General features: G+C 42.2%; 1 protein-coding gene across 1 annotated transcript in view; it reads right to left on the bottom strand.

Annotated features, from left to right (window-relative positions):
• LOC121280337 (interleukin-17 receptor C-like) overlaps nucleotides 1–12,752 on the bottom strand; it is a 76,480-nt gene that overhangs the window by 21,236 nt on the left and 42,492 nt on the right. Inside the window, exons 11-15 of the mRNA XM_041192224.1 lie at nucleotides 11,486–11,670; nucleotides 8,878–8,928; nucleotides 6,406–6,451; nucleotides 4,129–4,274; nucleotides 2,250–2,300 (exon numbers count right to left, since the gene is read on the bottom strand). Coding sequence (XP_041048158.1) covers nucleotides 2,250–2,300; nucleotides 4,129–4,274; nucleotides 6,406–6,451; nucleotides 8,878–8,928; nucleotides 11,486–11,670 — 479 coding nt within the window. The remainder of the gene's footprint in view (nucleotides 1–2,249; nucleotides 2,301–4,128; nucleotides 4,275–6,405; nucleotides 6,452–8,877; nucleotides 8,929–11,485; nucleotides 11,671–12,752) is intronic.

Genomic DNA, 12,752 nt, shown 5'->3' on the forward strand with positions numbered 1-12,752 from the left:
CCTGGGGTGGGAGGCCCAATAGGAGGGCCTGCAGCACTGGCCAGACAGCTAGACAGCAGCCCCATCAGGAGAGGTGGGTGCTGCTGAAGCAGGTAAGGGAGCGTGGGAGTGCCTTAAAATAGAAGGGCTCTCAGAAGCCACTGCTTAAATTTTAAAAATTAGGAATGCCCACAACTCTTAGGGCTCAGTGTGAAGAGGCAACCCCTCCATAGGGATGGTTATGGCTGAGGCTGCGGCCTTTTCATTCTTGCGGCTCATTTTAAAAAATTATTCCTGTATGGGATGTGGGCTTTGCTGGCTGGGATAGCATTTATTGCTCATCCCTGATTGCCTTTGAGAAGGTAGTGGTGAGCTGCCTTCTTGAACCACTGCAATCCGTGTGGTGTAGGTACACCCACAGTGCTGTTAGGGAGGGAGCTCCAGGATTTTGACCCAGTGACAGTGAAGGAACAGTGATATATTCCCAAGTTAGAATGGTAAGTGACTTGGAGGGGAACTTCCAGGTGGTGGTGTTCCCATGTATCTGCTGCCCTTGTCCTTCTAGGTGGTAGTGGTCATGGGTTTGGAAGGTGCTGTCGAAGGTGCCTTGGTAAGTTCCTCCAGTGCAACTTGTCAATAGTACACACTGCTGCTACTGTGCGTCAGTGGTGGTGGGAGTGAATATTTGTGGATGTGGTGCCAATCAAGCGGGCTGCTTTTTTCCTGGATGGTGTTAAGCTTCTTGAGTGTTGTGGGGGCTGCACTCATCCAGGCAAGTGGGGAGTATTCCATCACACTCCTGACTTGTGCCTTGTAGATGGTGGACAGGTTTTGGGGAGTGAGTTACTCATTGCACGATTCCGAGCCTCTGACCTGTTCTTGTAGCTACAGTATTTATATGGCTATTCCAGTTCAGTTTCTGGCCAATGGTAACCCCCAGGATGTTGATAGTGGGGGATTCAGTGAATGGACCATTAAGTGGGGGTAGTAATGGCTACCCAGGAGGCCACCTCCAAGTTGCTGACAGCTTCTGGACTCAGCAGGAGGACAAGTCCGTCATTGAGAAAATACCATCAGCGTCTGAAACGTGCCCCTAAGAGGGGCCTTAATTGGCTTCTAACCTCCACGGAGGAGGTTTCCAATTCTCATGACAACTTGCCCCTAGGAAACTAGCCCGGAGGCAGGACAGCATCGGGGAGCCTTCCTGGCGCACAAGTATCTGAAGATCACCCCCTCCACACACCCAGCCCCGCTAATGCCACCTTTGAGGGACTGGGGGTATTCTGCCCTACATTTCCTCTGAGAGTATAAGAGAGGCAATTTAGAGGATAAGATTGTTTCTACACAGGAATACCAGATAGAAAAATAAATAGTTTCAGCAGTTTGTATAAATGCACATTCCTTGTTTATTTTTGCGCCCAGACCAAGAGACATTGCTATTTGTTCAGTCTTAACAAACTAGAAATACACTGACCTAAGAAACATCAGGAAATAGATATTAAAAACAAATCATTCACAGTTCATGTTAACAGGGGATTTATGAGTCATAATCACAATTTTCAGGCACAGGCAAATCACTGATCGAAATTTTTTGAGGTTTCAGGAGGGTATTAGATTTAAGAAGTTAATTGCAGAAGTTAAATTCATATGGCAAGAAGTCAAGGATTATTACTGGAACAAACGGATCTGTAAAAGATAAGTTTAAGCAGTTCCAGAAGGCTGCACTACCTGGAATCTTTCAAGTTACTGATCCAATAAAGAAACAGGAACTACAGTTTGTACAATGCAGATTTTCTATATCAACACAGAATATGTCTTTTAACAGTAGTCCCTCACTTCTGATTCACACTTTTGTTCCTTTCCTCCCTTCTGAAGGTGCTCGGGTAGATCCTTGAACACCAGCAAAATTCTGGCACATTGCCCAAGTGGTCTGTCTTCCTGTGTGAGCCTTTCAGTGGCCACTGAGTGTGAAAAACATCACATGCATGACCAGACTGGTCCCCACCTAACTTCCAAACACTAGCAGTCAAGATGATGTAAAATAGAAAACACTGGCTGATTTTTCTCCCTACCATTTCGCTAATCCAAAGTTGCTGAGGCCAACTGTGGTGCTGCAGCCAGTTAAATCATCACAGAATGGGAATCAAATCAAGGGATCTCCCTAGTCTTAAGATACAATTCTAAACCAGGCAGTCCATTCATCCTTTAAACCATTTTTAGAACAATTTTGGTCAGTTTTAAGAGGATTACAGTTGAACAAAGACACCAACCTGAAAGCAGTCCTGTGAAACAAGGTCCAGTTGCTTCTTCTGCTGGTTAATCTGTATTAACCGTGGAAAAAAACTGAGATTAGTAACAGCCACAAAGACCAATTATATTGCAAAAAGTATCTGATTTCTCATACTTGAAAGAAACCATAATTAGTCATTTCTGAATGGCTTATTCACCTCTTTCACTTACCACATATAGAATGTTGTTTTTATTCTTTCACAGGATGTGGGTATTGCTGGCTGAGCCAACAATTATTGCCCATCCCTAATTGATCTAGAGTAGGCACTGATGAGCTGCTTTATTGGACAGCCATAGGAGCACCACAGTGCTGTTAGGGAGGGAGTTCCAGGATTTTGACCCAGCGACAGTGAAGAAATGGCGATACAATTCCAAGTCAGGTGTGGAGCTTGTGGGGGAACTTCCAGGTGGTGGTGTTCCCACGTATCTGCTGTTCTTGTCCTTCTAAGTGATAGAGATTGCAGTTTTAGAAGGTGTTGTCTGAGAAGTCTTAGTGAGTTGCTGCAGTGTATCTTGTATATGATATCCACTGCTGTCACTGTGCGCCGGTGATGGAGGGAATGAATATTTAAGGTGGTGTATTGGGTGCCAGTCAAACAGGCTGCTTTGTCCTGGATAGAGAGCTGCAGCAAATAATACCAGTTCAGACTAATCCATAATGAGTGTTCATAAATCTATAACTTTTGGGGATGATTTTTTGTTTGCTAAAGGTGAGGCATATCAGAGTTAGTGAATGGAATTGGTTTCCCATTTTAGACATCTGTTGTCAGCATCGTGATCTCCCAACTTATAGTATGGTCAGATAGAATACAACTCCTATGAATGGCTCAGTATTATGGCTTAACCTCGACCTCATAGAACACTACCTTTCACACCACTTACCAATATGTCCACACAGAATGCAATTAGAAATTTTCGCAAGACAGTAATGAGTGAGATTCTCTTTGGCTTCGTAAAACTTTTACGCAGTGCTTACTTAATGTGATTTGACCAGTCTTGTTTCAATAAGTGCCTGTGGAATGTGTCCCAGGTTGCAGAGTTAATGTGGAGAAAAAGACATGTCACAGACACCAAGCAAAGGAACAAGAAAACAGGGCACGATCCATTAGTTTGGTGTGAGACACTGGAAGAGAACCACTCATCTATGAATGTCCACACAAAATTGTTGACTTTGCTCAAGTGCCAGTGTGGCCTAACAAACCATTCTTGAATGGCAAGCCTTCTTAGGTTAATGGGTTAGCTTATAACAACCTTTGTCCATTTACTCTCAAGTAACACTGGTAGTCTCCTGAAAAGTGGGTCCCCTTCATTCCATGATAACCATGGGATTCTCAGCAGATTATTCTCCAAGTCTACACACCCTGGAGTTTAGAAGAATGAGAGATGATCTCATTGAAACATACTAGATTCTGCAAGGGCTGTATAGGGTAGGCACTGGGAGGTAGTTTCCCTTTGTTGGGAATTTGAGAACATGGAGGCGCTGTCTCGGGATAAGGGGACAATCATTTAAGACTGTCGTAAGGAGAAATTTTCACTCAAAGTGAATCGTTGAAATTCTCTACCCAGAGAGTTATGGCTGCTCCATCATTGAACTGGTGGGAAAGTGAAGTTAAGGCCACTGATCAGTCATGATTGTATTAAATGGCTGTACTGAAGGGCTGTACGGTCTACACCTGCTCCTATTTCTTATGGTCTCCACTAACTATCACAGGCCTAAACATTCTCTCTTATGTTAGTCCCGCCTAATGTAACTAGCACCCAGCTTTCACTGGCATGTTGGTTTTATAAGCGAGTAGTTGATGTTTCAGCCTAAAAACACTTCAAAGCACGATTGAGCTGTCCATTAAAAATTTAACTTACCTCTTTTATGTTCTGTTGGAAATGCTCACACTTGTTTCCTTTCACAACACAGATCGAGAAGTTCATTTTGTTTATTCTATGATATATAGTCACGATGACATTTCTGTGCTTCACTTTGGACTCCACTTTCCATGGCAGTGAGTGTTCTAAAAACATTAATTGATAACAGCAACAATCATATGTATAATAATCAGTCTCCAATTGTAACTGTTATTATTCCTAACTGTACAGTAAACCTGCTTTCATGATGGTTACTGACCCCAGAGAGATATAGGACAGGACTGGCACTTGGTCCAATCACATGGTTAAATGGATCCTTTACAGCTATCCTTGTCTTTGTGTTATCTCACTTTAAAGCAGGTGAAGTTATAAAAACTAGCTGAAGTCACTGATGATCCGATTCTTAACTGTGCATTATCAAAACATAAAACAGGATCCTATATAAGCTGCTGGGAAGGAGAGGAATGCTATAGCTCTACAAAGGAAATCATCAGATTAGACATGTTTTGAACCTAAATTACATTAACCTTTTACATATTATTACCACTAATTATGGTTCAGAAATAGGGCTCTTAGCTCAACAGGTGCTTATGCTCCACATTAGCCTCCTCCCACCTGATTTCATCTCATCCTGTCAGCATTTTCTTCTATTCCTTTTTCCCTCATGTAACTATCTAGCTTCCCCTTTTAATTTTGTACAGCTTCTGCCCAAATACAGTGTTTGGAAAGAAAACTGCCCCAGGGTTCAAAGGAAACCAGATCAGTGTTCTGTACTGTACCTCGAAAATGGAAAGGCAAAAAATAATTGAAAGAAATTTGGGGAGAAACTAAACTGAGAGTGAAAATGTCTGAGGGAGAAAAGAGCCCAAGGCCGGAGATTTTCCAGTCCTGCCTGTGGTGGGAAAATTCACGGGTGGGACAGAAAATGACGAACCAGCCAAGGGTCCGTTGACTTGAGGCAGGAATTTCCGGTCCCATGGCAGGCGGGATTAGAAGATTCCAGCCCAAGAATCATCGCTCATCATCTCAGGCTTCATCTACTGAGTGCCATCAAAACACCATACCTAAAACAACAAGAACAACTTGCCTTTATATAACACCCTTTAATGTAATAAAACGTTGCAAAATGCTTTACAGGAGCATTTTCAAACAAAGTTTAACACCAAGTCACATAAAGTGATATTAGGGCAGATGACCAAAAACTTGGTCAAAGAGGTAGATTGTAAGGAGGGTTTAAAGGAGGGCGGAGAGGTTTAGGGAGGGAATTCCAGAGCTTAGGGTGTAGGCAGCTGAAGCTGCCAATGGTGGAACGAGTAAAAGCGAGGATGTTCAAGAGGCCAGAATTGGACCAACACAGGTATCGCATGTAGGGCAAGAGATAGGTAGGGGCGAGGCCATAGATGAATTGAAAAACAAGAATGGGAATTTGAAAGTCAAAGGGCAGGATTTTGCCCTTGGTGGGGGTGCTCGGGAAGCCGACTGCCACCCGTGATCAGCTCCGCACTGCGATTTCATGCGGGCAGGCCAATTAAGGCCCGCCCTGCATGGAGCTGCTTCAGGGAGATAGAAGCTGTTTAAAACAATGAAGAAAATAAAAATTTAGTAAACCATGTCTGCTCATGTGTCACATGAGCTGGGACATGTTTTTAATTCCAAAATAAAGTTTTTATTTAATGTTTTTTACTTTAGGAAACCTTATCCCACTTGTGGATGAGGTTTCCTGAAAAATGTAAAGGTCGCTTTGCCTTTTCGCCTGACTGCCAACCATAAGGTTGGACAGGCAGCATAGATTTGAATTTAATTAGATTGTTAATGGCATTAATGGGCCTTTTAATTATTGGCGGGGCACTACCAACTTCAGCGCATGTCCGCCGAACAAAATATTGCGCGTCATTTTACGGTCTGACATGTCCGGCATGCACCCGCACGCTGAGCGTAATATTCTGCCAAGGTGTTGCTCAATTCAGAGCCAACATAGATTAACAAGCAGAGAAGTGATGGGTGGATGGGAATTGGTATGAGGTAGAATACAGGCAGCTGAGATTTAGGTGGGCTCAAGTTTATGGAGGATGAAAGATGGGAGTCTGAGCGGGAGTGGGTTAGAGGTAACAAAGGCATAGAGGAGGTTTTCAGCAGCAAATAAGCTGAAGCTCAGTCAGTAAAATGCCTTGCCCCTTGTAAATCCAAGTCTTTAATCAGAAATGCCATAAAGAGCAGTCAGAAAACATGGCAGAGTCTGTCAATAAAAAAAACTACCAGCAGGTAAATCCTACTCACCAGCATCAAAAGGGCAACTAAAATTGATGTGATCTCCTGAGATAATCTAAGCAAAGAAGAAAACAGATTCAGAAAGGAAAAACAGCATCATAAGATACAATCTGAAAACTTGTAACACAAGTAGTAAATAAACTACATTTTTAATGGTTTGTGTGATTGTCAAGAATTTGACTTAATGATCTGTTTATAATAGCCTTTGGGAATTAAAAGAGCAAGTACAATGGGCAACATTCCTCTCTCTATAGAGAGAAACAAACATTGGCTCAGGGGTGCACATTCAGCCAGAAGTTCATTATTTAAACATTGCATCATGGTTTATTAACAAGAATGTCTTAAAGGGATGATGTTCCTCCTGTGGAAATGTAACCAACAACGAGTTCCACCTACATAGCACCTTTCACTCAGTAAAACGTTCCAAGGTGCTTCACAGGAGCATTATCAAAGAAAATTTGGCACCGAGCCACATAAGGAGATATTAGGACAGATGAGCAAAAGCTTGTTCAAAGGGGTATGTTTTCAGGGGCATCTTAATGGAAGAGAGAGAAAAAGAGGTGAAGAAGTATAGCGAGAGAATTCCAGAGTTTAGGGCCTAGGCAGCTGAAGGCATAGACATCAATGGTGGAGCAATTAAAATGAGGGATGCGCAAGAGACGGGGATTGGAGGAATGCAGAGATCTTGGAGTAGTTCACAGAAAAATGGATGGATGAAGCCATGGAGGGATTTTAAAACAAAGATGGGAATTTTGACATTAAGGCATTACCGGATCAAGAGCCAATGTAGGTCAGTGAACACAGAGATGATGGGTGAATGAAATTTGGTGCAGTTAGTATACAGACAGCAGAGTTTTGGGTGACTCCAAGATTATAGTGGGTGGAGAATGATAAACTTGCTAGAAGAGTGTTGGAATAGCCCATTCCAGAAGTAACAAAGGCATGGGTGAGGGTTTCAGCAGCAAATGAGCTTGGGTCAGGGCAGTCAGGCCATAAAACAAAGCACCGGGATTTCTCGTTTTTCATAGGAATATTCCTATTAGGTGAAGTATATGGATAAAAGGACACTGTAATTCCCGTTAAGATTAACACCTAGAGAAATAGTTCTTTACCATAACAATCAAATATTACAATAATTATCAACGAGTGAAGTGTTCTAGCTCATCACAAGATCCATACATCATTGATGAATTTAGATCCTCATAGGAAGAGAAAAGTGGCAAATTAAATTTAATAACTAGAAATGTCAAGGGTTATGCAAAGGAAGGAAAAAACGGGCAATACTTGTACTCCGTGAATGGTGCTGAAATAACAAAGGATAAAAGATCCACTAAATAGGCGCATCGCTCAAAATTTCCAACCCATTGCAAAGTGACAATCAACAGAATTAATGGGAGATTGAAGTCTTTAGTAGTCGTTTGTAAAGATATGATCAAACTGTACAGTGCTCTGGGTAGAATTTGCCTTCAGAACTGTGCTCAGTTCTGCTCGCCTGAGAAAGAAGGGGAAACATTTCAGTTCTGGAGGCAGTGCAAAGAACAACCACCACCTCTGAGGTCTCATAAAATGAGGAAAGACTTAAGAAACTTGGGTTCTTCAGCCTTAAACAGAGACATATACGAGCTATTTTTTTATTTTTAAATTTGGAAGTGCACAAGATTGTAAATGCTTTGGAAAAAGTTAATTCAAAAATATATTCAAAGTTAAATTTGAATGGACTACAATTCACCCTAGCAGTGCTAAGGGAGTGTGTCAGGGAGAGAAAAAATGACCAGGGTTCTCACCGCTCTGTGGGAGGACATACATTAGATGGGAGCTGGATTGGCTCTCTCCCCGATGATCCTGGTAATAAAATAGTATGCTACCTCTTGGGCAAGCTAGTAGACAGTGTTCTGCACCCACAGATGCAAACGCAAAAAAGGATCAGGATATATTTAGCTAAGGGTGAAGGGAGGCCAAGGAAACTGATGGGAAATAGAGGAAAAATGTAGTAAATACAAGACAATTAATATCCTATATTTGATCCTATTTATAGAAAAATTCTTGTTCTTATGTAACACCTTTTAAAAATCAATAGATATAAGAATCTTCTATGATATATTTCATCTGGTCTTCCAAATGACTTGCAAAATAAGGCGTACTTGCTCAAAGTTGCACGGGACCTGGAAGCAAGCAAGAGTTATAGGTTGGGAGCTCCTGCTGAATGGTTACTTCAGTTATGCATCCGCACTTAATAGTTAAGCATCTGATGATGGTGCTGATGGTGAGACTCCCATCATATTACTCAGAGATTAGTGAAGTGAGTACAGACAGGCTATAAATGTGTGCCTTGCAGCTTGTTGCTTTGAAACTTACCCATAACCTCAAGACAGTGTCTCTTAATCATATCAACTCCATTTCTACTGATGGCAGTGTACAGTTTGAAATGTGTCTGCATCTATTTTCAATTCCTTTATTATACATTGTAATGTCGGTAAATACCTTTATACAGAGGGAGGGGTGCGGATCCACACCTTTGAATTCACTCCGTTTCTGATTGAAAGAGAAAATGGAAAGACTGAGAATAAAGCTACTCTTTTAACAGACACCAACATTTAAAGATCCAATGATTTTTGTTCAGGCTGAGATTTGAGTGTGATTATTTTCATTCATTCCAACAATAAATATTCTGACCAGTGCTAATTATGACACTACCACCAAAACAGACACCAGCATCAGTACCAATCACATCAATACTAATAAACAACAGATCTTCTCTGTAATCCTCTTCAGGCTTTAGCTTCTCCTCAGGTTTGACTTTACTATGATGTGATTTAAATTGTTTGCCAGACCTGTCAGTGCAATGCCTCTCCACAAGAAGATCATAAGAAATAGGAGCAGGAATAAGCCATTTGACCCCTTGAGGCTACTCTGCCAGTCAATAAGATCATGGCTTATCTGATTGTGGCCTTAATACCATTTTCCTACCTGCTCCCATAACCCTTAATTCCCTTGTCAATCAAAAATCTGTCGGACTTAGCCATGAATATATTCAATGATTCAGCCTCTGCTGCTCTCTGTGGATGAGAATTCCAAATATTAATGACCCTCTGAGAAAGAAACACCTCCTCCGTCTTAAATGGGAGGCCCTTTATTTTTAAGCTGCACCCCCTAATTCTAGATTCTTCCATGAGAGAAACATCCTCTCAGCATCTACCCTGCCAAGTCCCCTCAGAATTTTATCTGTTTCAATAAGATCACCTCTCATTCTTCTAAACACCAAATGAGTTTAGGCCCAACCTGCTCAACCTTTCCTGAGAAGAACAGAAGAATTAACCAGAAGGTATATAAATCAGTGATCACATTGCTTCTATGGTACTTGAAGCGGAAATAGCTGTTACAAAATTTTAGGGCTGTCACATTTTTAAATGCATTATTTTTCCCTATATTTTATTTAGACAGTAACTTAGATGGCACAATGTGGTGAACTTTTTCAGCACAGAATACCCATGGTATTTGTAGAATCCCAATGAGAAATTAAATTCTCATGATTATTCATTCATGGGATGTGGGCGTCGCTGGCTAAACCAGCATTTACTACCCATCCCTAATTACCCTTAAGAAGGTGGTGGTGAGTGACTTCATGGAACCACTGCAGTCCATGTGTTGTAGGAGCACCCACAGTGCTGTTAGGCCTAGGGCAATGCCAGGTAGTCCACCCAGTGTCATTCCTTTTGGACTTCATAGTTTGATACAACAGAGTGCATTTAAAGAGTCAACCGTATTGCTGTGGGACTGGAGCCACCATTACTGAGACTAGCTTTTAATTCCAGGTTTACGAATTGAATTTAAATCCCACCAGCTGCTGTGGTGGGGTTTGAACCCATGTCCCCAGAGCATTAGCCTGGGCCTATGGATTACTAGTCCAGTGACCTTACCATTATGCCACTGCCACCGCTATCTTGCTTAGTGTTGACTTGCCTTCCTCCCCACACCCACTGGCTCCCCCCAACCCAAAATTGTGACTTGAAATGCTGCTGTGCCTCTGCTCCCCGATTTTTCTGCTAATGAGTCCACAAATATTCTGTAATAAATTGAAAGAAGAACATCATGAAATCCTTAAAGGGCTAACAAGCTCTGCTGATGGCATGTCAACTTTGTCCAGTGAATAAGTGAGTGGCATAAACCAGGAAAAGTTCCTGCTCCATATCCCATGCTGAAAATTTGCAAGCATGGATGTCAGAGAGCAACAGGCACAGTGATGCAGTGGTTACGTTACTGGACTAGTAATCCAGAGGTCAGAATTAATAATCTAGAGGACAAGTACCACAATAGCACTTGGAGAATTTGAAATATGGAAATTAAAAACTGGTATCAGTTAAAAAAAGCATAGATTTCAGATTGTCATAAAAGCCCAACTTGTTCTCTAATTTTTTTAAGGAAGGAAAGTGCCATCCTTATGTATTCGGGCCTATGTGTTTTCCAGTCACACACCAAAGCGGTTGACTCTTAACTCCCCAAAAAGTGATAAAGCAAGCCATTCCCTTGCAAATTCAGTAAGGGAGCACGTGACAAAGTAGACAGGCAACCAGTATCTTCTCAGTGCAACTAGGGATAGATAATAAATGCTATCATTGCTATCGTGAGATCAAATTTTAAAAGAATCTCATCTGCAATGCCCCAGCATTAACAGCCAGAGACAAGGCTCCTCAGATGAGGTCCTCGTCAGAAAAGGAAGGAAGAGAAGAAAATTGTGACAGGAAAAAAGTGTTCAAAGTAATAGTAGAACATGATAAAATGCTAAACTGAAGAATGGAAATTGGAAATAAAGAGAAAATCACGGAAGTACACAATAGGTGAAAGGACAAACAGGTTAATATTTTGGTTGAAGTCTTTCATCAGAGCATTTCAGTGATGTATGAACATCTTATTCACCTTCTGATCTTTCATTTCACTCAGATCAGGTGCTTAACCTGTGGAAAATCATTATCTTGATCCCACATATTACCATTCCGCGGTACACCAGACTGATTACAATATCCAATTTAAATGGTAAAGACAAATGTAGGCTGAGCTTAGAGCTATGTTAGTGACCCAAGAAAAGACTTACATTAATTTGAATTGCCTGTCTGGATTGAGGGATCTCATGACATAACGTATCATCCCCTGATTTTGAGCATAGGGAGATCTCGCCCTTCATGGCGCATGGCGATGAAATTGTCCACTGAAGTGCATTCCTCCTATATTCCACTGCCAGGCTGCTCAACTTCCAAATGTTTTCTCGAAATTCCTCAGCTAAGAGAAATTTTAAAAGTTAGCAAAAACCAAAATCTACTTTGCATCACTCAGGAAGTTTTCTTTAGAGGGAATGTTACACAAAATGTGAGCTGGTAAAATGTGAGTTGGATACAGACAGAGCTTTTAAAAATGTTTACAGGCAGAGCTAGTACCAAGTGAAAGTATATGAACCTCATTAATAGGAACTGAATGCTGCAACAGGTTAGGGACCATCACAAGAACACAAGCATTAGGTGCAAGAGTAGGCCAATCGGCCCTATTGTGTTACAGCAGTGGAACTGAAGCTTAGCACTGACGAGGGACTGGGTGATGCATAGAGAAGATGAAGTCAGTTTACCTTGAATCAGTCTTTGAATATTGAATAGTTTATTGATTGTTGTCACCCAGCCTCTCCCTCCCTGAATCCTTTGAAGAATATTGGGCAGGATATATAACAGACAGCCAATTCGCTACCACCTGCCTGGTGCCTCCACCAATGAATTTTATCTATGTGGCTGGGATGTTACAACTGTTACCAGTCTGTACTGATCACAGTGAAACACATGGCTGCATTTTACATGCCCCCACCAGGTGTGTTTTCTGCCAGGGGAGGGGTGGGGTGGGGTACGTAAAATAGGGTGGGTGCCCACCCCACCTTCCTGCCCACCCTGCCCCCATCCTGGTCCCATAAAATATGGGGTGGGCAGGCACCGAAATCAGCAGCCTGCCCGCTGTATTTAAATAGGTAATCAAAGGTCAATTGGGCTTGTTACCAAGCCAATTGGCTCTTATAATATGCTGCCCATGCCATAAAATGGTTGGCGTGGGCTGTCGGGCAGGATTGGGCAGCCTGATTTTTTTTTTAATTCTTCAAAGGGCTGGAAGAAAGGCTGGAGGGTGGGGGGAGGTGGACGGAGTTCTATCTTCGGGGGCTTCCCTTTGCGAATTGCGGGGGCTGCCCCCCCCTAACATAGCGCCCCCCTTTTCTTTCTACCCACCTGCTGCGTTAAACCCATGACCCTCACCCTCACAACCCCCGCCGCCCCCTCCTCATCTCCTCCATGACCTGCCCAAACCCTCCCTGCCCAAGATCTTGGACC

The sequence above is a fragment of the Carcharodon carcharias genome, chromosome 7, assembly GCF_017639515.1.
Source record: "Carcharodon carcharias isolate sCarCar2 chromosome 7, sCarCar2.pri, whole genome shotgun sequence".
NCBI classification, from domain to species: Eukaryota; Metazoa; Chordata; class Chondrichthyes; order Lamniformes; family Lamnidae; genus Carcharodon; species Carcharodon carcharias.